This window comes from Benincasa hispida, chromosome 10, assembly GCF_027475165.1.
Source record: "Benincasa hispida cultivar pf3 chromosome 10, pf3_genome.v1.1, whole genome shotgun sequence".
Classification (NCBI taxonomy): Eukaryota; Viridiplantae; Streptophyta; class Magnoliopsida; order Cucurbitales; family Cucurbitaceae; genus Benincasa; species Benincasa hispida.
The window spans coordinates 48623346-48649965 of NC_143487.1; the positions used below are offsets into that span (position 1 = coordinate 48623346).

General features: G+C 33.9%; 2 protein-coding genes across 4 annotated transcripts; both read left to right on the forward strand.

Annotated features, from left to right (window-relative positions):
* The first annotated feature begins 1180 nt into the window (after positions 1 to 1180).
* LOC120089306 (uncharacterized) lies at positions 1181 to 7198 on the forward strand. 3 transcript variants are annotated; one of them, XR_016523900.1, is made up of 7 exons: positions 1223 to 1700; positions 3052 to 3251; positions 3603 to 3743; positions 3838 to 3918; positions 4250 to 4374; positions 4455 to 4574; positions 6882 to 7198. XR_016523900.1 is itself a non-coding variant. In XM_039046742.2 (6 exons), the coding sequence occupies exons 1-6, from the start codon at positions 1478 to 1480 to the stop codon at positions 4501 to 4503; spliced, it is 819 nt and encodes a 272-aa protein (XP_038902670.1). In that variant the 5' UTR covers positions 1181 to 1477; the 3' UTR covers positions 4504 to 4675. The 3 variants fall into 3 exon arrangements, 1 of the variants encoding a protein (XP_038902670.1); XR_005485128.2 differs by having other exon boundaries at positions 6915 to 7198; XM_039046742.2 differs by lacking the exon at positions 6882 to 7198 and having other exon boundaries at positions 1181 to 1700; positions 4455 to 4675.
* A 3190-nt stretch (positions 7199 to 10388) lies between these two features.
* On the forward strand, positions 10389 to 13042 carry LOC120089229 (putative aquaporin TIP1-2). The gene is made up of 2 exons (XM_039046648.2): positions 10389 to 10586; positions 12109 to 13042. The coding sequence occupies exons 1-2, from the start codon at positions 10440 to 10442 to the stop codon at positions 12928 to 12930; spliced, it is 969 nt and encodes a 322-aa protein (XP_038902576.1). The 5' UTR covers positions 10389 to 10439; the 3' UTR covers positions 12931 to 13042.
* Positions 13043 to 26620: the final 13578 nt, after the last annotated feature.

Consider the following 26620-nt stretch of genomic DNA (forward strand, 5'->3'; position numbering starts at 1 on the left):
AAAGACTTCTTTTTCTCAATGTGAATGTATTTACAATTTATCTCTTATCCATCACCTCAACTTTACCATGAGCAACTAATTTCTTTACGGGTTGAGAAATATTGCAGCTAACATGAACTAAGGCTTAATCATGTATTCAACTTGTTTTATTATGCTTTATAAACTATTTGAATAAGTCGAAAGATTATTCTAAGTAAATTAAATTTAGGTTTGAAAAGATAGATTAAATTTAGGTTTGAAAAGACCAATGATTTAGACCTCATAAAACAAGAAGAGAGTATCTTTAGAAATAAAGAAACATCCTTTACATCAAATATTCATCACATGTATCCTAGAAACAGGATATTGTGGCTAAATACATTGAGAAGTATAGGTTGTAATTTTTGAGTAGTTTGTTTGAATGCATGATGTATGCTTTTATTTAGGCATGTTAGTGAATATTTTGCTCAACTCTACATTCATTCGAATCTTGTACTTCTCGCATAGACTATTTCACTCTCAAGTGTGATTTCCATCTCATTAATCACTCTTTATTTTAGCAATAGAATACGATAAAAATCATCGCATATTTAGTAAACAACTCGTGTCAAGATCGAAACAATATTTACCATTGCATATATAGAACGCAATCCCTGAGTTTGACTCTAGACTCACCAGGACTTTCGTTAGACTTATACTTGGGTTTAACTAGGTAAAACAATGTGTTAATAAAACAACACATAACACTTACTCCATCACTATACAATAAATTTGTTCGAAAGATAACTTGAACACTTATTTACAAAATCATTACCTACCGCAACCTTTGAAAAACTGGTGCACAACGTTGGAATGTGGCGACTTAGAGAACTCAAGTGATGTTTCTATGAGGGGGAATAAATATACTTTTTAAAAGTATCAGATTATATGAAATATATACTATTTTTCCTTCACTATGATTTTTTCCAAGTGAATTTTTTCCTATTAAGGTTTTAAGAAGACATATTTCATATATAATGGACATCTAAAAGAGAGTATTGGACATGATTTTTTCCCATATGTTTATATCGTATTTACTTGCTTATAAATAGTGCCATTTTGTAGGTTTTGAAAGAATCAATAAAAAAAAATGAGAGAAAATAGAGAAATTCATTTTATTTATTTTTTTGTTATTTATATATTATATTATATTTTTTTCTATATCCCTGTGCTGTTTCTCAAATTCACAACCTTTATGATTTTTATCAACCAGAAAAAACTTTGATGACCCGGATACGTTGACCCGAGTACTCAATTCAACAGCCAACGCCCATTCGAAGTATCTTTCTCAAATCTCAAAGACGTGTTGGACGCATCAGATTTCATTGTCAGCGGTTCCCTTTCCCTTCGTCTGTTGCTCGCCGAAGAACCTTTACTTCGCCGAAAGATCATCCCTCCGCCGCCTCCAGTTACCTCTGCAACCGAACAGAAGAAGAAACGATTACAGTCGTCTCATTTCATGAGGCCGGCAAGAAATTCGATCCACATCGTGTCGGCATGGGTCCGGCGACAGCCGCCGAAGGTGAAGGCCTTTTTGGCCGTTGTTCTTGGCATGCTGGCTCTGGTGGCACTTCGATTCATCGTTCACGATCACGACAATCTATTTGTCGCTGCCGAGGCATTGCACTCCATTGGGATATCGGTTCTCATCTATAAGCTCATGAAGGAGAGAACTTGTGCTGGTAATCCTTTGATTTTCGTGGTTAAATGCCCTTAGATAATTATTTTCTGGAGGTTAATTTATAGGTTTTCATTCCAAATGGACTGACAAGTAAAATTATTTGTCGAAATTTGTATTATGGATTCGGAATTTATACTTTTGTTCGCTTGTCCCTAATTATTTCTTTTCCAGCATCTATTTGGCCTTTAGCTGAGATGAACTATGGGAATTCAGGAATCCTCTTTGTTAGTTAATTTAATGAGATTATATAGTTATTCTCGTTAAAGTGACCACCTTTTATTGAGAAAGAATGAAAGAATACGCTGAGATATGGTAATAAAGGCCTCAAAATGGAGCCAAACTGCTTGTTGTTGGAAAATGACCTTAGTCACAAAGTAGGGGAACCTTAAAGTTTAATCTTCACGGGACTTGTTAGGGTTCCGTCTATTCTCTAATCCTTCATTCAAATGCTTATGTTGCATAGGCAGCAATTTATAGTTCTATTTAGAGCGGTTGCACTTGTAATTGTGTGAATTCACTATTCAGACATGCACAAATGGTTATCTCTTTGAAATTTAGGCCCCATTTAATGACAAATTAAGCCTATGAACGCTAATTCCTCATATTGGTTTATTTGCTTTGTTGTCTATGTTTTAAGCTCCAGCCCAAGTTGTTTTGGAATTTGGTTAAGGATTCAAATCTTCCAAAGGAAAGATGAAAACGATGATTGAGAAATTGTGAGATAACAAGCACAATTCAAACTTGTATGGTCATCACACGAGACCTTAGTATTTGGTTTCGTGTCATTTAAGTTATGGTTTTAATTTCTCTTGCAAATCATGTTGTTTTGAATCAGTTGTGTCAATGTTTTAAAAAGCCCTCTCGGGTGCGCACCTAGGCTCAAGGCGCAGGTCTGACACCTTCCCTTGAAAAGGCGAGGCTCACAAAATAAGGCGCGCGCATTTTGTGAAGCCCCAAGGCTTTAAGCCCCGGGCCTCGGAGCTTTTTCATTATTTTTAAAATATAGTTACAATTAAGGTTTTTCCTTCTTTATTAACTAAAAAAACATAATTTAGTAAACCTAAATGCAAAACTTGTGTTTAGAGGTCGTTTTTTTATATTTCCACTTCGACTATGCTTTATCTTCTTTATGTATTACTTTTATATGTGTGCCTCACAAAGAAAAGCTCGCGCTTTTTTTTTTTTTTTTTGCACCTTGCGCTTAAACCCCAAAAGACTATTGTGCCTTGAGCTTTAAAAAACATTGAGTTGGGTACTCCTGTTGCTTCTTTTTGCTTATTGATTGCTCTAGATGTTCTCTCTATGCATTCCCTCTTTCACACACTATTGGGAAACATCTTATGGTTTTGCAGGATTATCGCTCAAGTCTCAAGAATTAACCGCCATCTTCTTGGCTGTGAGGTTGTATTGTAGTTTTGTTATGGAGTATGATATACACACCCTATTAGATTTAGCAACACTGGCCACAACCCTCTGGGTGATATATATGATCCGTTTCAAACTTAAGTCAAGCTACATGGAGGATAAAGACAACTTTGCATTATATTATGTGGTAAGGTTCTGTTTGTTAAGCTCCTTCTCCCCAATCTTTAGGAGAAACTAACCAATTAGATTTTATATCATCCTTGTCATATATATAGAAGGTTCTTTCTGTTGCTTGCGTTACTAACATCATTAGTTCTTTTTTCTAAGAAGACAATTTCATTGAAAAGAGAAATATAAAAAACGAGGAGGAAACCCCTGGCTAATTAGTATTATTAATCATTGATGTTTCTTGTGGCCATGGAAACAAGTGTTTTTTTTTTTTTTGTGGGGGGGGGGTTGGTTTTATGTGCAGGACTAGTGAGTTGGATGCATATTTCTGTGGCTTATTAAATATCTCGACTTTATCTTTTGGATGCAGATAGCACCCTGTGCGGTGTTGGCTTTACTTATTCATCCATCAACTTCTCATCACTTTGTTAACAGAGTTTTCTGGGCCTTTTGTGTGTATCTGGAAGCTGTTTCAGTGTTGCCCCAGTTGCGAGTGATGCAGAACACTAAGGTACAATATTGCACGACGAAATGAATTTACTTGCCTTACAAAACTACATATTTGGTGAGGTGTTAACACCAAACTTCCTCCCCTCAACTTTCAGATTGTCGAACCGTTTACTGCTCACTATGTATTTGCCTTGGGTATTGCAAGATTTCTTAGCTGCGCTCATTGGGTTCTCCAGGTTTGGTTTTCTATAGTTTCTCTTGATTCTAGCACTGGTTTGTATCTGTACTTGCTTTGTTATTTAAAATACTAAACTCTACAATCTTTGATTTTTTATTGCTCTGGTTTCTTGTTCTTCAACTGTGTTGGATTTTTTATCCTGAAGAAAAACTGAGTTGGAACTAACCGTATTACATGCATTTCCAAATTAATATACATTAATAAAACCTACCACATTTAAGCTGTATATATCTAATTGGTCACATCCCTTTTATTTTTTCCGTCTACAAATTCACTTTTGGGATTTGCTATTGATGGGATGATGGCATTGCCTTCGATTCTATATTCAGGTCTTGGATAGTCGTGGACATCTTCTAGTAGCTCTCGGTTATGGGTTATGGCCATCAATGGTTCTAATCTCAGAAATTGTGCAGACTTTTATCCTAGCTGACTTCTGTTACTATTATGTGAAGAGGTTAGCCCATCTTCTTTATTTGGAAAATTCGACCAATAACTTTTCATCTATGCTGAACTTTCTGTTTTGAAATTTTGCAGCGTTTTGGGGGGACAGCTCGTCCTCCGACTCCCTTCTGGAGTGGTGTAACAAATAGATGTTGTGTCATGTTCTTTTTTTGTCCATAGCCAGGCCAAGTTCTTTTCTTGATGTGTTTACGGGTATGTGGTTGATATTGTTATTATAACTTGAAATCACCTTGGCTGCATGTAAAGTTGATTATTCAAGAAGATTGATGATTTATCAAATTCCACTTCTTATAGTATTTAGTTTCACACCCTTAGAGGTTCATTGTTTGTATTGAATTGGGCGTTTGTTAACTTGAACATCAGAACAAGGAATCTGGGTATAGGATTGAGGGATGAGATGCTTGGGTTTGGTGTATAAATGAATTGAACTTTAAACACAAACTCATTTGTAGGGGTGAGCATTGGTCAGGTAGGGTTGGTTTTCCATGAAAACCGGCACCGAATACGACCACATTGGTTTTAAAAAATTGAAAACCGAGCTTTTATACACTAATGCTAAACCGCACGTACGGTCGGTTTGGTGGGTCAGTTGGTTTTGGCACAAACCGACCAGCTTGCTTTTTTTAAAAAAAAAAAAAAAAATTATTTTATTTTCCTTTCCAACAAGCTAATTTTTGTATATTTAAGTTATTTTATTATGATGTATTATATCTAATTAAAAATATAATATAAAGTATAACATATATAGTCAATTAGAATCGGTCGGTTATGTAAGGTACTTAAGCACCTTGGAGAACCACACCCCAAAAGCCAGCTATTAAGGTGAGAGAGCCAAGCCACTTGAGTACCACATTTGAATGGGACAAAGGTAGCCCATACTACCTTGGTTCATAACAGTACCCTATTCCCAAAAAGTCGATGTCCCGGTGGTTAGACTGACTATACTTCACTCGGAAATGCCTGATTAGAACCCTCCATCCTCCTCTTCGAAACGTTGACAACCGACTTTGATACCATTCTTTTGTTTGGGTTGAGTTTTTAGTCTTTGTTGTATCTTGATGATAGATCGGATATGATGAGGGTGCTAAGGGGGTGTTAACCTAGTTGAGATGCTCGAGTGTGCCTCCTGATCTTAAGTCTTTTTACTCTTTTTTTAACTCCCTTGTACTTTGAGCATCAACCACATTTCATTCTATTAATGAAGAGGCTCGTTTCCATTAAAAAAAAAAAAACCATTGTTAGGTACTTAAGTATTTTGGACAACCACCCCGAAAGCCATTGCGGTGTGATAACTAAGCCATTTAAGTACCACATTGGTTATCCCATTGTAACTGATGTGGGATAGAGGTAGTCCATACTACCTTGGTTCCTAATAGGTCATTCATGAGATTTTTGGTTCACCGCTCGACCAGTCGGTTTGACCAAACCAATCGCCGACCGCTGACATGGAAAAACCGTTGCTCACTGTCAGTTCAATCGGTTTTGGTCGTTCAGTTGGGTTTTTCGAATTGGCTTGCTCACCTCTACTCTTTTGTCGCCCTTATTGGTATAAAACCAAGTCAAATCAAATATCAGATTCTTGCATGCCTCCACTTCCTTTACCATTATCCTCCCCGTCCCGTCCAAAATTCTCTTGAATTGCTGGTACAATATCCTTGAAAAGGAAGAAATAAATGCATTTAGTGCTTGTTGGGACTGATTTTGAAATGGCTAAAATCACTTTTATCATGTTATTAAAACTGTTTTTTTGAATCATTATAAGCATCTCACAGATGATTTTTAAAATGATAAAAGTGATTTTAACAATTTTAGAATCATTCCCAAACATGTCCTTTAGACCAAAAGAGTTGAAGGGAGATAGTCCATCAAACTATACTCTAGCCAATTTGATCTCCTTTCGGATTTAACCCTAGGATCTATCAATTCTAACTCCGTCTCTAGATGAACTATTTACCTTTCCTTTCAGCACTAAACCTAAAAGGAAGCTCCTTTGATCAAGCCTATGTGTAAAACAAGAAGTTATTTTTGATAGGAAAAAAAAAATCAAGAGTTTACCCATAGTTGCTCATTCTTCTTTGACATTTTTTAGGAGTTATCTTGGTAACCAAATGTAGTAGAGTCTATGGAATTGCCCCTTGAGAATAAATGAGATGCATGCAAGTTGGCTCAGACATTTACAATATCAAAAAACACATAAATGCAACCTCCTCCGGATGTTTTCATTTAAGGATTTCTACTTCTGTTTTCTCTGCAGGTAAAACAAATCCCAAAGAGACCATAAAAAAAAAAAAAAAAAAGAAGAAGAGAGAGAGAGAGAGAGAGAGAGAGAGAGAAAACTAGAATGAAGCATAATGCAATCTCCTCGTATAGAAAAAAAACGAGCTCATTTCACGCTTTCTTAAGCAAGTATGAAGCTTGGTCAAAATTGTTTGATTATTCTATTATGTGAGCTAGCAAGCATGAAAGATGCATTTTAAAATAAATTTCATTGCTCACCAGTTTGGTTCGTGATCGTATTAAATATTCGTTCAGGTTGAGGTGGCATGAAGTATATGTGAGAGAGGTCGATTACTCAAGCTCGAAGTTGTACTGTGCCCACATTAGTGAGCATGGAACATGCCTATGTGATAATCTTCTCATGTAGAATAATGGATAAACGTTGATTTCTATAATATATTGGGAGCTATAGCAAATTCTTTTGCAACCTTGAAATGTTTAAGGACTTACTATACTTACGATCTTGAAATGTGGATAAATAGAAGTGTTTCTGACCTTGTCTGGAAGAATTGGTAGAAAGTGAATCTAAGTTGGAATTAGTTTATTATTGTCATTATTATTACTTTTACAATCCAATGATAAACAGAACTAGGTATGTATAAGCACTTTCAAACTAGAACCTTCTAGTAAACAGACATTAAAAAAAAAAAAAAAAAAAAAAAAAAAAAAAAAAAAAAAAAAAAAAAAAAAAAAACCCTTTAGGGGTGTTTAGTTCACCGACGTTTACCAACTCACCCAATTCAATTCAATTTTCCTCCCTCCAATGTTTTCAATAACTTCACTTATTGGCCACTGCCGGCACCTATTGCTATCACACTCTGGCAACCAACTTTAGTGACCACATTTGCACGACCAACTCGATCAACTCTAGGTTCCAACAACCATTTCCGATGACAACTCTTGCGAAGATTGCCTTCAATGATCAACTTTATTGACATTTACCTCTCAACCAATATCAACGATCATTTTAGGTGACCAACTTCAGTGAAGACCACCTCTGATAATCAACTTTGGCGATGACCACCTCTGGCAGTCAACTTTAACAATCACCTTAGGCAACTAACTGTAACCACCAACTCCATCATTTATTTTCAACCACCAACTCGATCTTATCATATATACTAAAAGAAAAAAATTGATTGCCGAAAGTGTTTTTAAATACAAATATGAAATTATGAGTTTGTAGTGTTTAATAAGCGTTTTTTTTATAGTAATTTAGCATTGAGGGATTGTTCGAGGATGATTAGGTCATCCTTATTATAGACCTTGTTATAGACACTCAAAGATAGACTGCTTCTTAATAGTCCTACCACAGTCTAAAAAGAGAAATTGTTTGTGTCTACTTGGTACTGATTAGTTTGACTATCTTGATGAACAATAATTTTTTTTATATGCATGAAACTTGCTCATTGTTGGCCATGCACGTAAATAGATCGTTAGTGAGGATCCTATTTTTTGTTCATGTTCCACTCGTACGTTCCATGATTGTTGAAATATGTTGTAAAGTTGTTGATAATATAAATAATTGTATTTTGTCTACATCAAGTTCAATTGTTACATGTAGAAAATTGTAAAATATATTATTATTTATTGAATTCATGTCTCAAATGAGTGTTGAAAATTTGGGAAAATATGTGTATAGTTGAATGATGGAACAAAAAATTAAGAAAAAAACATACATTTTCAGGTTACAAAAAACTGCGTCAAATACCAATAACCCAATTTAGTTTATATTCTAAACACAAACAATTATTACCAACTTAGCTCAATTCTGCACCCTTATACAGACAATTATTACTAACTTAACTCAACCTAACTCTATCCGCCAAATGTACCCTTATAGATTTGCATGTCATATGATATTTATTTTTTGAAAAATGTGAAGATGTCTGATTGAACTTTGAACTTTTAGAAACTCACTTGAAGAAATACCATTAATCATTTTTTGAAAGACATACTAGTTTAATTGGTATAAAATGTTCATTTTTGAAAAAGAAATCAAACACTCGAAATGTTGAACTAATAATTGCATTAATTTATATCCTCTATTACGTTTTATTTAGAAAAATCTTGTTGAAACTTAGAATTTAAGTTAATTAAACTCTTAAATTGTAACATTAGTCTAATGAAATTTGGAAGAGAGTTTATTTTGAATATAATTGAGAGTAAAGAGATTTAGACTATAAATTTTGTGATTACTAACACATTCGTATGTTAATTGAATTATGCACGTCGTTCTCGCTTTGACATATATTGTTATTTAATATACTTTGTACTCCACCATAAATTATGTAATCAAAAGACTTTTGCTCTCTATCACGTGCAATCCACGTGCTCATAGACTTAGTTTTATAGATAGGGTAGAAGTAGAATCGAACAGAAACAACAATTTATATTATTAACCCTCTTAAAAAGAAGACAGGACGAATAAATGGTGGGAGATTAAGGGCATCAACAGAAAGATGAGAGAGCAATTCCAACGCTCAAAATTGCCTTATCCAAATCGAATATACCCCACATATACATATATTATATGACCATTTACTTTGTTTTGTCTATTTTCAAATGTTTTGTTCATATATTTTTTTTAACCTTACTCTCTCTCTCTCTATATATAACATTACAAACCTAGGTAGAAATTCTAACTTTCATCATATTAGTGGGTCTTGGTATAACTTAGAGCATGTTTTGAGGTGATCTTGAATATGATAGAAAATAAATTTAGGTCACGTTTATCCCAACGAAAATGTAATAGATCAATGAGAATAAAAAAAATGGATTCCATTTAATCATTTTTTGTGTTGTTTACTTGTGTTTTGCATTTGTAATGACATACATGGACCTCACATCCAAATCCTAATGAAATAATGCAATCTGATTGATGAATAAAGAGTACTCAATTCGACTACACTTGATAATTGCGTCCTATCGTTACCGTTATAGTTACCGTTATGACTATCATTATTGTTATTGTTATAGCTGAAAAATTACTAATTTTGACATTTTTACTGTTACTATTACTGCTTGACCCTCAGAGGTAGACGTAGAGGTAACGGTACCAGTAAATTTGACAAAAATCATAATTTTAAGTAAATGCGATCAAAATCAATCTAATTACTTTTGCGATTCAAGCTCAGTACAATTGATCCATCAATGAAATTTCGTTATGATTACGTCAATTTTTATTACAGTTTGGTAAACATAACCTTAATTATTTCAAAGTTTCCTAGTCAATAACAATGATGAAGTTAGCATATTAAGTTTATGTCATTCATTTACAAATCTAATAAACTGTTCATACTTGCTGTTTAAAACAAAGTTTAGTTGCTAGCTTGAACATGACTCAACTGGTAAAGATATATTTCCTTCACCAAAATATTATAGGTCCGAATCTTGCCACTTTCCACCACTTGTAGATGTTGTTGAACTAAAATAAATAAATTCAAATGTTAACTTCAATAATCATACTAAAAACAATAAAACCTGAACTAAAAAAAAAAAGAAGATAAAAAATTCAAAATAAACAAAGTGACGAAATTAGATGATGAGAATAGTATTTAAAACCAGGAAAAATTGATTGATCAATTCAATGCGTTCTTGTTAGCAAGAGAATAATGAATATTCTATGCTTAAGGATGAGCCATTGATTTGTCATTTTCTATACAAAATTTTCGACCTCCACGCCCCAAAACAAACACAAAAATCATCACTTATAAGAAAAAAGGCTCATTCATTTTTAATTAAATTTATTTTGTTTTTGCTTTTGGATCCAATCAATCAATGGCTCAGGAGGAGCTTGGTTTACCAGTGGAAGAAGAAGAAGAAGGAAGCTTTGATGATCAGAATTTTAGTACTCAAACAGCTTCTTCCTCTTTTCTCTCAAGATTTCTTCTTTACATTGGTGCTCATGAACTTTTCTCACAAGAGGTTTGATTCAATCCCAATGATGTATTTTTACCTCAATTTCTTTCCATTAATATACCTTCTCCAATCTTGAAAAGGGATGTTTTTTTCCCTTTGATATCGCAAGTTGTGTTTAATAGGTTGATGAACTAATTAAAAAAAAAAACGTTGCTTAAAAATCATTTTTTGTCCATGAGCTTTTCAAGAAGTAACATTTCGTAAAGATTTAGTCTCTAAATTTTAATATATAACTATTTAGTCACTACACTTTAAAATATGTAATGATTTAGTCTGAAGGTTATTGTTAAGATTTAATGGAAGAATCATACTTGTTATCGTCTTAATCTAATCACATGCAAGAAAAATTAAAAATATTTTTTGAAGAGAAGTAGGAAAGTAGGTAGAGTTTAACATGTGAAAAATTATGATTGGATAATTGGGTGAGATATCCATGTGACAAAAAAATCTTAACCATAGGTATGTAAACTAATATGCACCTAAATATTTTTCTTACCTATGTTGACCAATAAACTAATTAAGGATCCAATATATTTTAATTTAGATATTTTTCTATGACAAAAATTAAATTGTTATAAATACTGAAGTATAAAGATTAAATAATTATATACTAAAGTGAAAAAACTAAACAGAATTGATAATATAGTGATTCAATCGCTACAAGTCAAAGTTTAGAAATTAAATTGTCATGGACCGAACACTATTTTATATAAATAAAATCAATAAAATTTTAAACTTTCAAATTTGTTTATTTTATATATATCTAAACTTTCAATTTTTTAACCAAAGAAATTTTCCCCTTTAAAATGTCATAAAATATTTTGGGAAAGATATACATTAATATTGCAATTTTTGAAATAATAACTAATAAGGATGTTTTTTTTATGCAATTGGTATAATTTATTTTCCTGGATAAATTGCAAAAACCACTCCTAATATATGGTAGTAGTTACAATTATATTCTTAAACTTTTAAATATAAAAATTAAGTCCTCAAATTTATACCAGTGTTAAAATTAGACCTCACATATACATAATTGTAAAAACTGTAACAATTGTATAAGTTTGAGAGTTCAAACTTACAATTGGTGTAGAAATTGGAATCCCAAATAATAAAAATTGAACCCTCAAACTTATACACTTTTTACAACTTCTACAATTATACAAGTTTAATGGTCCAATTTTAACAATTGTACAAGTTTGTGAGCTCAAGTTTTATAATTGAAAATTTGAGGGTATAATTGCAACAATCACACTAATTTAGGGGTAGTTTTGCAATTAGCCTTAAAAATATTTATATACTTTCAAAAATGTAATGTTAACATTGACCTCTCGTAAATGTCATAAAATTACAAAGTAGACATTGGAATTTGAAACTGTTGTAGTAGTCACTACCGACATTCATATTCAATTTTTAATTTTTTAAAGAGTAAGGATTTTTTCTTGATGCAATTGACAAAGTTAATTATTTATTTATTTATAGAATTTAACTAAAGAAAATTGATGGATTTTTCATTTTTGAAATACAGATGTGGAAAGCGGCGATGACAGAATTAGTAGCAACGGCCTTTCTGATATTTTGCTTAACAAGTTCCATAATCTCGTGCTTGAACTCGCACGAATCAGATCCAAAGCTCCTAATCCCAATCGCCGTTTTCATCATTCTTTTCCTCTTCCTCCTCGTCACTTTCCCTCTCTCCGGCGGCTTCATGAGCCCCATCTTCGCCTTCATCGCCGCCCTCCGCGGCGTCATTACCTTCACTCGTGCCGTCGTCTACATTCTCGGCCAATGTCTCGGCTCCATTCTTGCCTTTCTCATGATCAAAGATGCAATGAGCCCCGATGTTGCTGACAAATATTCTCTTGGGGGCTGCACCATCCGCGGCACTGGTGACACTCCTGGCATCGGCCTCACAACCGCTCTCGTCCTCGAATTCGCTTGCACCTTTGTTGTTCTCTATGTCGGAGTCACGGTGGTGCTCGACGAGAAGATGAGCGAGCGGCTTGGTCTGCCGATGGTGTGCGTGATGATTGCAGGGAGTTCTGCGGTGGCGGTTTTTGTGTCGACGACGATAACTGGGCGGGCTGGGTATGGCGGGGTGGGGCTTAATCCAGCGAGGTGTTTAGGGCCAGCCGTGTTGAGAGGAGGGCGATTGTGGGAGGGGCATTGGGTGTTTTGGCTGGGGCCGTTTGTGGCTTGTGTGGTTTATTATGGATTTTCATTGAATTTGCCAAAGGGGCCGTTGGTTGCAGCAAAGGGGGAGATTGGGATTTTAAAGATAGCCGAAGGTTGTTGGCGGCAGCGGCGCCGAAAATTGGAAGGAAAATTAGGACACAATGTTGAGCTTTGAAATTGAATGCAAAATGTTGTGATGTATTTTGACTACAAGTTCAACTTAGAACATAACTATTTCTCGTGGTTTTTTGGACTTATTTAGATAAATTATGAAAATTCTCTTTGAACTCTGTATTTTGTGTAAAAAAATTTAACGTTTCAAAACACCCTTAAACTTTCATAAAGAATTAAAAAAACACCTTTATCGTGAATGGAACCACTAATATTTTATTTCAAAAATACCTCTAAACTTTTAAAAGTTTTCAAAAATATCTTTAAACTTTCAAAAAGTTTTTTTTAATACTCTTAGGTTAGTTTTGGATGGAAACTAATTGATCAAATGTGTATGAGTGATAAAATGAGAATAAATATGGTCTAAGTGCATGAATACACTGTGGATGAAGTAATAAATCTTGAAGTATTCCAAGAGTTGAATCACATGAGCCTATTTATATAATGACATATTCATGGACATAAAACTTCTGCTATTTGGTCTTGTATCAAGTTCCTTTAGAAGCTCTAAGCAGCTAATGCCTATATTTCTATGGTTAACTAGATTTAAATTAATTCACATGCAATTTCTTATCCTATGGTGTCCCTTATTTCTAAGGCGACATGATAGTCCTATTTTTAAGCTCTTAGTCCCATATCCCTTTGTGATATCATTTTATATCCTGACAATCTCAGAATTAAAACTCCACCAGGGTGCTAAATTAAGTTGTTAGTTTAACTTAATAATATTTTTCCATAAGCTCAACAAAGAAAATGCACAAGTTAAAGAGACATGAAGCATAATCATTAATCAAGTCATAAAGCCTTAGGGTATTCACATAACTGAATCCCTTAGAGAATTTAACTCGTGATTAAGAACAAAGGAATAGATTTCATTAGATCATAAATCATGATTACAAGATAAATGTTCCACGGATGAAAAGAAATAAAGATAGAAAAATGTAAAACAAAACTAAAAGAAATGCTGGAAAATACAATATAATGATGTTTTGAGGCAATCTCTCACTCTCCTTATCTTTCCCTAGGGTGATTCTCTTATCACAATGCTGAAAATCCTATCACTCCACATGTTTTCACGAGGTAGGGATGACCTAGAGCTCACAAACTTCAAAAGAACTCTTGTTCTTGAAGCTTTCTGATTGGGAACGATGAGATTTCGTCCAAGGAGGGTTGAATTTCGTGGATGGGTTGAGGATCCTTGAAAAGAGAAGCATTCCATCCTTTTAATTAAGCCCAAATTAGTTGAGGAATGACATAAAATCGTGTTTTGAACTTTTACCCAATAGCTTAGGCATTGAATAATAGCTTTAATCGAGAAAATAGAAACCAAAATGATTGGGCACAAAAATGAAAAATTAGGGTTTCTGATGTGGAGGAAATGCAGTTGCGTCGAAGAAAATTTTGCAAAATAGTTAAAATCAATGGCAACAGTTCATATAATCAGCCCAAACTAGTAAAAATACACTTTAGAACATTAGAAGACCTATATTTAATCATTTTAACCAAACCATTTAAGGGACACCTATTCAAAATTCGTATTTAGCATATTTATTTATTTGTAGTTATTTACGATTATGACCCTAGGGTTTAGAGTAGTGTGCTATATAAACTCTCTAACCTTAGAGGCACCGTTTGATGTAATTTTTTTAAAACATTCTCTCTAAAAATACTGTTCTCCCTCTACTCGTGGACGTAGCTAACACACCGTTAGTGAACCATGTATATCTGTGTGTCGATCTTCTCTATCTCTACGTTCCTTTTTGTGTTCTTTAATTGTCGATTTCGTAACAGAAAGGTTACAAAATAGATGGTAAAAGTAAAGAAATCGAATTTCTAAGTGGAAGCGCGTAAATGCACATACTTTCGAAATTCGTTTGGAAATAGTGAAAACAGAGAAAACATACAATACAGAGGATAAACATAAACAAGCATGCTCTACAGGGGAAAGAGGAAGAAGACTAACACATGAAAATCATCTTCAATGCTTCTTTCTCGATGTCACATATTTCGTACCACAAATATCACCCTTGAACTTCTTTGCACAAACTCCAATAGGACACCACCACCGAGCTTTCTTTGCTATTCTCCGGCAAGAATTGAGATGGTGAGATCTTTACTTTGGAAGAGGGAAGAATGACTTTTACAGAAGAATGATTATGTAAAAATGTTTTTGAGAGTGAGAGAGTGTAATATTATGTGGAAAGGAAATTTTGTGAGATGTTTGTCTAGAAGAACTATTCTTTTGTCTACCTTGTCCATCATAGAATACTTTTGTGAATAATATGTGTGTGAAGGGAGATAACTTGCAAACTGCAGGGGAGTTAATTTTTATATTTAATTTAATTAATTTAAATAAATATTAATTAATTCAATTAATTAAATATCATATATGTCAAATTTGAATCATATTCAAATGAATTTCATTTCTTATACTATAATTTTAATATGAATTTTATTTATATTAAATTTAACTTGTAATTTTAATATGAATCTCATTCATAATATTTAATATTTAAATCTTATTCAAATATATTATTCTCTCATATAATCTATAGTTTTAGTACAAATCATATTTCATATTAATTTTAACTTATAGTGTGATATGAATCTCATTCATATAAATAATATTTGAATCTTATTCAAATGTTTATTTCTCTCATATAATAAAATAAAATTTTGAATTTTATTAAAAAAAACTAACTTTATGTTGTAATGTATCTATATACATTATATTAAATATATTTTATACAATTAATTTTCTTTTTTAATTTGAACAATTCAAATTAATTCAAAATAAATTGATTCTTGTTTTACCCTAATGAGCTAGCAAGGGACCTTATGAACCTACAGATTAGAAGCTCTAATGATATGATATTAATTAATTAAACTCTTTAAATAAATTAATTAAAATTCAATAATTGCGAGTCACTTTACTAAAGATCCACAGCTGCACTATTCGCACTATAGATATATTTCTGTGTCCATGGATATAACCAATTAACAGTAAGTCGACCCTTTACGAATAACTCGTAATTGTAACTGGGTCAAATTATCGTTTACTCCTGTCATTATATTTAACTCCTTAAGTCTCACTGATCCTCTAATGAATAACTTATTTATGGTCTTACCATAAACAAAACCCTATTGGGCTAGTGAGAGGGAGGGACCTCATTGTTTAAGACTCGGAGTTAGCATTTAAAGGAGCAATCCATCTACTTACCTTAAATATGGGAAGGAGTGAATTCCATCTTGTATAGTTATGTTCTTAGCTCCCTACTCGGACAAATCCCCAAAATCGTATGCTTATTGAGTCGGTGAAACTGGTCACTTTCACCCATACAGATCAAAAGTTTGCCTTCATAGACAGAATTTCATAACTCACTTAGGATTAAGGTCGAGTATTTATGGTCATCTTATGAAATGTTAATCTCTTCGGTCAATGGTGTTATAAAGAAAGATTAATCATTTCGCAGTCCGATCTTATACAAACTTTTTTTATAGGATACCCCCACTTGCATGTCTCGACATGCACACTTAGGATCAAATCGTTTATAACACTTTACAATTTTTGTAACAATTACAAAGTGGGTCATATCCATAGTGTCACCAGGATAAGACATCCAACCTTGTCCATGTACTACAGACCATTTAGGTTATTACTTAAACTTGATCCATCTATATGTTAATCACATACATATTTAAGTTACATAGAATAACCTTGGATATTTCTTTAATAGATAATTTCATATATAAAATAGTCAACCATTATTTCAAATAAGACATATTAACTACAAGGGCTTTAGGGAATACATCCCAACAAAAAACTTGCACTTTTTTACGTCTATAAAGAAGGTACCAAGGTGAAGAGGCAACTTTGCCCCCATAAGAGAAGTCTCAAGCTACTTAGAATAATAAATAAGAACTTCAGATCGAGTAGCCAGACTGATCACCTAAAGAGGACTCAATGAGCACCATGGATACGACTTTTACACTCGCACCAAACATGATAAATAATAGCAACCAAATAACTTTCCAGACGTTACATCTTAGCCAATTACTTGCAATAATGACATAAATCCAATTGAGCTTCATATCCCATGCGAGATCACATGTTTTAACGATCCATAGGTCTGTGGTTGAAATAACTCTACTATATTGTACTAAGAAAAAGTTTTAGTAACTAGAAAACAAACAATATTAAGTATAGTTGGCTTACAATTTTTTTTGGGTTCAAGACCATGAGATTTTTTTAAAAAAAAAAAAAAAAAAAACTTATAACACTATTTCTAAGTGTAGGATTTGTATGACAACCCTAGATGGAGGTGAATAAAGTTTATTCAAACTAATTAATTTTTTTTTAATGTGGGCCCAATTATGCAAATCGATAAACTTTTTGCTAGTAATTAATTTAAACAAAGTTTCATACAAATAAAGCTACATTTATGTCAGATGAATGGGTATCAATCAATTGCTCTTTGATTAGTGGGCCTCATCCGATTGCTTTTAATGTTGTTTACATGTCCATCTGTAATCACAATTAAATGTGGGGTCCACCGTACCATATGTAGTCAAATTTTGTAAGTTGATTGAGCTTTGAAAGGTGCTCAATTTGATTGAGTTTGAATATGTAGTGGAACTCACTTATTTTATCAAAATATTTTATGGCGACTTTCTATCTTTTACCCTCAGATATCATAACATACAATTTTGCGGATGAATTGATCAGTAAATATTTTATAAACCCATTCGCTTGTATGCCTATCGATCTAACGATTCCGATGATATAGTCAATAATGATAAAAATACTGCTAGATTTATCTTTTTATGTTAAATTTGATCGGTAACGGTAGTTGTTGTTTGCATAGTTTTTTAACCCAATTCGTTCCTACGCTTACTGATCTACTGTGGCATTACGACTTCCCATGCTTCAAGCACATGCACGTGCCTCTTGTGCACTGGCGTCGCTGCATACAATCAATATTCATTCGACATATGTCTCACTTCGTTGTAGTTTGTCATTGTGACATTCTGATTTTTTTTTCGTAATTTAAAATCAGTATTTTGTAATAATTGAGGAAACTTTTGTTATATTTGAATTTTGGCTCGTTTAAAGAAAAAATTGGGTTTTATGCCAAATTACTTGATTTTTAAGTTAATGTCAAAAATTGAGATTTTATTGGGAGAATTGTTCTATTTTGAAATTTGGGTTTTGAAGAGAAAAATAAAGAAAGAGTTTTAAAAATATGTATATATTTGTGTATTTAAGGAATAGAAAAAAATAAAATAATAGAATAAAATAAAATAAAATAATTTCTAAATAAAATAAAATAGTTTTTATTTTTATTTTTTTCTCTTATCAACCCTCCCCCCTTCACGCGGGAAAATTTCACCAAATGACCCAAAACCCAATTTTTTTTCTACCAATGACCTCTTCTAAAAAAATTTCTACCACTGACTTTTTCCCTATGCGAAATATAAAAATTACCCCTAATTTTTAAAAAGCCTTCAGATCGCCACATTTCTTCTTTCTTCTATGATTTCCTTAGCTCTTTATTCAATGTGCATTCAATACACCACCAACATTCTACCAAAACATTTATTCCCAACTGATATTCTGAAGAGAATGGAACGACTTTCTCATTATTCACTTTCTGTCGTCGAACGTCTCTCTCATCTCGTAGCTTTCTTTCAGATTTCCTCAGCCCTTCGGATTCTTTGGTAGCTTTCTCTTATAACTTTCATCATTGGATTCTATCCACATTTCTTCTTCCTTCGACGGTTTCTTCAACCCTTCATTTAATGTATGATTTCTTCTCTTAGATTGCTTTCATAATAAGTGTCATTTAGTAAATTATAAACGATTGTATAGTAATTTATACATGATCGTTTAGTAAATTATAAACGATCGTTTAGTAATATTTGCAATGAGTAGTAATTATACATCATCGTTTAGTCAATTAGAATGATCGTTTAGTAAAATATAAACAATCGTTTAGTAATTTACTATGCGATCGTTTAGTAAATTACTATGCGGTCGTTTAGTAAATTATACTCATTGCATATATTACTAAGCGATCATTTATAATTTACGTTTATAATTTACTATGCAATTGTTTAGTAAATTATAAACGATCGTGTAGTAATTTATACACGATCGCTTAGTAATTTATACACGATCGCTTAATAATTTATACATGATCGTTCACTTATCAATGATTTGTTTATCCAATTGTAGATCAATGGCATTACTTCGCATCTTTGTACAATTTGGTGGGATTGGGATGAGTCTGGAAGAAATTATGTTGGTGGTCATATGAAAGGTCTAAAAGTCTAAAATGATATAACAGTAAGTGAATTAGTGAGTATGATGCATCAATTACTGAATATCGATATGGATATGTTTGATATACACATAAAATATTGCTACAATCTGTTGGGCCCGGCTCCAATTGACATAGTGGACGATGAAGATCTTAGCTTCTTTTTAGAAGGCAGTGAAGCATCCTGGATGCCATTATTTGTATCAGTTACACCTGCTAACAGTCATGTAGTACAACAACATTGCAATCCAACCGATCAACCCAATCCAATTCATACCATGTCTTCAGTTGATGATCATATTGAGCCATGTAACTTAGGTTATGACCAAAGTGAAGCTTGGTTTGGTCGGAACAGTGAACTTAGATGTACTTCACAATTCAATACTAAACATGGATATGGACAAACTTCTTCAACACCTAACATCAATATTCCAACCCCACTTTGCTCCTGTTCCACCAGTTGTGATGCCTTCAGTTCTAATGCATTCCACTGTTCCAACCAAACCATTTGTTGATATACTCGGACCATCAGAGGGCCCATCATATGACAACCTCGTCCCAATACCTCATGACTATCTGAATGACAAGGATATAAAGGTCGGTCAAATTTTCTTTTCGAAATATGACTTGTTAGTTAAATTATTGATGTTTGCAATAAGAAAGAACTTTGACTAACGCACAAAAAAGTCAACGAAGAGCTTGCTAACTGTCCGGTGTTCGATGGAGGAATGTAAGTGGAGGGTCTGTGCCAACAAAAAATGAGAGAAAGTGATTCCTTCAAAGTGACCAAATATCCCAGCGAACATAAATGTTCTCTTGAAATGAAATCTGGTAATCATCAACAAGTAAAAAGTTGGGTTATTGGACACTTAATAAAGTTCAAATACGACCAACTTGGCCGAACCTACCGCCCAAGAGATATAATTTAGGACATACGACGAGAATATGGAGTGAACATTACCTATGGATGGGCTTATCGCGCTAGAGAGTACGGATTGGTGTATGCACAAGGGTCGCTAGAAGGATCATATGTTGTTCTTAGGGCATATGACGAGGCACTTAAGCTTGCAAATCTAGGTATCATATTTGAGGTTGAAGTAGAAGATGGAAAATACTTTAAGTACGTCTTCATGGCACTTGGTTCGTGTATCAGGGGTTTTCTAAACTGCATCTGCCCAATAATCGTTGTTGATGGGACCCATTTGTATGAGAAATACAAAGGTTTTTTGTTGATAGCAACATGTATTGATGGAAATAACAACACATATCCTATCGCCTTCAATATTGTAGATGGTGAGAACGATGCATCATGGACTTGGTTCATGACTCATTTGTAGGCTTCAATAGAAGATGTTCCCAATCTAGTGATTATATCAGATCGTCATAACTCAATTGCAAAGGCAGTTGCAAGGATATTCCTTGGTGCATTTCATGCTCTGTGTATATACCATATTCGAAATAATTTGGTGGACAAATTCAAGAATAAGGACATAATCCCACATTTCTACCTAGCGGCGAAAGCATATAGAATGTCTGAATTTCAGATGTATTGGGTTAAGCTCCATCAATATCCTGGTGGACGATCTATCTTGAGGAGGTTGGATTGCAACTGTGGACAAGGGTTTATCAAGTCCATTGTAGGTATGACAAGATGACGACAAATATAATAAAATGCCTCAATGAAGTGTTGAAAGATGCCCGGGAACTACCAATAACAAATCTATTAAAGCATGTCCGCGAGTGGCTACAAGGTTGGTTCTATATCCAACGTACACGCGCAATGGCATGCACAAACATTGTAATTGATTACACAATAAGTATTTTTAAGGAATCAGAATTGATGTCTAGAACATATCGTGTTTCTCTGATGGATATGCATATAATTAATGTGGACGATGGATATTTGGGAGGGTTGGTTGATCTTCGTTCATGGACATGTACGTGTAATTGCCTCGAGATCCCATGCTCCCATGCAATATCTATAGCGACCCTGAGAAACATTAATGTTCAAACATTATGTGCAAAGTAGTTTACAGTTGAGTGTGTGTTTGATGCTTACCTCGAACCAATCTTCCCAATCAGACACAGTCAAGAATGGGTTGGAGATTTTGAACCAATTTTACCACCGCAAAAATTAATAAGTGTAGGTCGACGTCAAACCATCAGGATACCTTCAATTGGAGAGGAGCCATGACAAATACAAAGGTATACACGATATGGTCAGACAGGACATAACAAGAAAACGTGTAGACAAATGTTGATAACACCTGGCACTGACCCATCTAGACTAAACAATATATAATTTTCGCTTTTGCTTCGATTTTTCTGTACAACACCAATTATATTCTGTACAACCCCAATTATTCTATACAAATTTATATTCTGTACAACCTCAATTATTCTGTACAAATTTACACTATACAATATGTAATTTTAGCACCAATTATATTCTGTACAACACCAATTGTACTGTACAATATGTAATTTTAGCATAAATTTATCTAAACGATCGCTTAGTTAAATGTAAAACACCAATTGTATTCTACAAATTTAGCATAAATTTATCTAAATGAAAACTAAACGATCGTGTAATAGTTAGCTAAACGATCACTTAGTATTATCTAAACGATCACTTAACAAAACCTAAGTGACCGCTTAGTATTAGCCAAACTATCGCTTTATAAATTAGTACACGATCGCGTAATAGATATCTAAACGACCGCGTAATACTTAGCTATCTGATCGCTTAGTATTATCTACACAATCGCTTAACAAAACCTAAACGATCACTTAGTATTATCTAAAAGATCGCATAAAAAAATCTAAGCGATCACTTAGTATTAGCTAAAAGATCGCATAAAAAAAATCTAAGCGATCACTTAGTATTAGCCAAACGATCACTTTATAAATTCGTACACGATCGCTTAATGGGTATCTAAATGATCGCGTAACAGTTAGCTAAACGATCGCTTGGTATTAGCTAAATGATCGCTTAGTATTAGCCAAATGATCGTATAATGGATATCTAAATGATCGCGGAATAGTTAGCTAAATGATCATTTAGTATTCTTTAAACGATCGTTTAATAAAAACTTTAGTGGATAGCTAAACGATCGCTTAGTATTCTCTACACAATTGCTTAATAAAAACTATAGTGGATAGTAAACGATCGCTTAGTATTCTCTCCGATCGCTTAGTAATATCTATCCGATCGCTTAGTGATATCTAAATGCTCGCTTAAAGTATTCGTAGAGACACGTTCACCGTGCGGTTTGAAGGCTTTTTAAAAACTTAGGGTAGTTTTGAAATTTTCCATGGGGAAAAAGTCAATGGTAGAAAAGTTTTTAGGAAGAGGTCATTGGTAGAAAAGTTTTTGGGTTTCGGGTCATTTCATAAAATTTTCACTTCATGTGTGAACGCAGCCCGTGTTTCTGAAACCCTCGCCGCCATCGTTCCTCACGCCATGCCTCTAGCCGCCATCGAAGCTTCATGTCGGTAAGTAAGTCTGTCGCTGCTCAGATCGACGATGTTCACGTCCTCAAGCTACCAGCCATCCACTTGTTCGCTCGCTTGCCCTCGCGTTGTCCGTCTTCAACCTTTCCGCTGTCGCGTCGATCGCTTCCCAACCAGCCGTCGCTCACCCACTCGGCCACTCCAGCCAGCCGCCACACCAACATCGTTCCACCTACCTCGCGCTGTTCCAAGGTTGCGTCGCGAGTTCGGTTCTTCTTCAACCACTCATGCACCACCAAATCTGTTCACACCAAGCAACGCCGTCAGATCTTAGTCACGCCGCCGTTCTCTTATATCTGCCAGCTGCTGGTCACCCGTCGTTGCTCTAGTCGCCATCGCGCACTCTGCCGCCCTTTGTCGAGTGCTGCCATCGTGGCCTCACTGGATCTTGAAACTAGGTGAGGTTTTGGGTAGATCTTGGAGATACTGCCAAACTCTCTTGAAAGAACTTTGAATGCCCATGGAGCTTTGATTTTTTTTTTTTTTTGGTTTATTTAGATTAATTAGGATTTAGATTCAAGCTTTGGAGAAGTTTTGAATTTAGAAGCGAACGGCTTGAGTTTGATTCCGACAAGAATTTTGGTGTTAGAACTTTGAGATGATCTTGGTCAAACCACTATTGGGTAAGTTGTGTTGATAATCTTGGAATGATTTAATGTTTAGAATTGGGTTAAAGGTTAAGATCGTTTTTTTTATCTATTTTCTAGGATCTCATTTAAAAGTTTGTGGAAAGCTAGAAAGGAGTTTGTTCACTTGAATTAATTTTTGGACTTTATTTGAGGTAAGTAATCTTACTATTGGAACTGCCTTTGTGCCGGACGATAATATTAAGGAAAATTTTGTTGGTTTTGAGATTGAATGAAATGTTTAGAAATAATATATGAGCATGTGATAATATGTTTGAAATATGTTATATGTATGAGCATGATTAAAATTTTTACGAGGTATATTAACAGAACGATTGAGCTTGGGCCTAAATTATGGGATAAGTGACACTACCATTGAAATTCCATAACGCTAGACAAAAATTAGATATATGTTCATGTACATATTTTCATGAGATTTATTTTTTTGAAACTATGAATGAATGTCGTGTGATTTATGATGAAATTTTGAATTATCCATTATGTGAATGTTTTCAAGGAGTCTAGTAGTGTATGAAAGAGATGCACTAGGGTCGATTCATTTTTACAAGATTACACATGCTTGTCTAGATTGATCTGCATGATATTATTTACACGATTTTATAGGACTCATGAATAGGTAAATTTTACATGTAATATAATCTTGGATGCAATCTCTTTTCTTTTCCAATATTTGATTTATTTGAGTGCATGAAAGTGATGCATGTCTAGTGGCACTAGTGTGTGAAAGAGATGTACTAGGGCCTGTATGTATGAAAGTGATACATACCTAGAAGGGGTTGAGGAGTATGAAAGAGGTGCACGCTCAATAGGTTATGTGTATACGAAAGAGGTGTATACATAACTATGTGTACGAAAGAGGTGCACATCCCTGCAGTTATAGAGAAGACTTGGGTGTATGAAAGTGATGCATTCTCAGAAGGTTCAATGTATATGAAAGAGATATACATCAGACTTGATGTGTGTGAAAGTGACGCACGTCTAAGGGAAAGGTAAAAGAGTGAGCCAGTTAATAGAAATCTTCAGGTTCCACTAGTACAGAGTTTCATTTCACGTAGCATTTATTGGACATAAATGCTTAGTCTGCCCCAGGTAGTGGGGTTACTTACTGAGTATTTTATACTCACTCTTTCTCATGTTTATTTTCAGGTAAGGGTAAGAGCATGTCGGCAAATGACAAGTGGAATTCGTGGTCGAATCACTGAGACTAGTCTTGTGTTTCTGCTCATGTTTTTGGGATTTTTATGTTTTTGATTTCTAGTTTTGATATATGAACTCGAGGAATTGGTATTTGCGCTTTAGACTTTTAAGGAAGTTTTCTAGTTTTGTTTTATGGCTTTATGGGTACCTTGCTATTTGAATTTGAATTATTTATTTTTTAATGAAATTAATTATTTTTTCATCTTTTATTTGGTTTTTACTAATTTATGAAAAGATATCAAATTTGAATTTCATGCATGCATGTCTATAGTAACGACCTAGCTTAAGTCCTCGGGAGTCGAGTTGTTACAGTCATGATGTCGAATGCTAATGTTAGTACAAGAAAATGGGAATGAAATGAATATAATTCTATTCAGACACTTACTGATGCGCACTCGAACACTTTACTTGCAATGTGGTTTGTAGTGTAGATCGGACAAAAGTCCATCTCATCATACGAGGAATTCCGTTTCTATTTACTTTGATTACAACGACTCTATTTGTCTTTGATAGTGTCTCATATATTAAAACCTGTGTAACTTTTGTAGTGAAGAGTGTGAGAATCATGCAATTGGTTAATTGAAATACATCATAATAGTAATCTAAGTACCTGAAAGGCAAGTGGAAACCTGGGAATGCTGAACTTTATGATATAGGACAGGTTAGCTGCATTATTGTCCCAATACATCTTTGCTTTCCTGACTAATGCTCTCTATAAACCTCTTAGTGTCTTTTCCCATAAGATGGTCCCCTAGTTCATGCTATTGAAACGACAGATATTGTCGACATCAACGAACAATATTGAATCAACAGAAGTATGTTTGTCTTTTCCTATCATCGTAAGCTCTGTGTAGTATACGAGAAAAACTTTTACAGCATCCTCAACATTGTTAAACTCCATTTTGGATACTCTTTCTCCAAATCAAATACAGTCAGTGTGCCACGACCGGGGAAGTACCTATCTTTTAAACGATTACCTTTAGTCATCGGTGTGGTACTACATTGATAGAAGGTCACAATCCTGTTGTCAATAGGAATTTTGGCTTGTCAAAAGTTAGAAACATTCCTCTAATATTACATGTAATGCAATCTTCTCGGCAATGAACGACCTCCCATAGTAAAGCCTCGTATACACCACTGTTGAAAATGATATTCAGGACAATACAACAACCAAATACTGTTCTTCTAAAAGCATCGAGCTACGCTTGACTGAGTTTTCTCTTGATAGCTACATTTGCGATCATTATATGGGATAAACATGTATATTGTGTTGGAAACCATCCGATCGGAGGAATCTTGTATTGAGGCTCTGTCGTATGTTATCTGGAAGTTGTCAATTTCATGAAAAAAATCAGTAAGCAAGCAAGAAAATTCACATAATTTCATCCATTTTCTGTTACTGGCTCTATTGTTGATATCAACTTATCAACCTACCGATTTACAGATATCAACTTATTGATATTAAACGAGAGGGACATGATAAAACGTCAAACAACATCCATATCGACGGACGAGCAGGAAAACGATATTATTGTTAAAAATATAATCAGATCATAAAAAATCAGGTCATGTCGATAATAGTGATTATAAACAAAGAGATTAATGACTGGTCAATTATGAACATGTTAATACCGCTTATTATATTGAGGTTGATGCCCTAAATCTCGTAAGGGTCTTGTAGTTTGTAATTGTATTGTATAAACATTTTGTTTATTTAATAAAATATGAGATGTTTTATTTGACATTTAGTAGCATTAAACCCACAAACCAATAAACTAGCATCCAATGTTATCATCTGTAGCTTAAACATGTATGTAAAAATTGAAGGAAATCAAACATGAGGATTTCCATGAGCAAAGGAAGAAATTGTTCCAAATTCCATTTGAGTGAACACAATCAATTACAGTCTAAGAACGAAAACTAATAGGTCATGCACAACAAGAAATTATAGCATGCTTTAAGATGATACAAGGGATAGAGGATGCATACCTTTGAATAAACCATTCTTCACGAATCC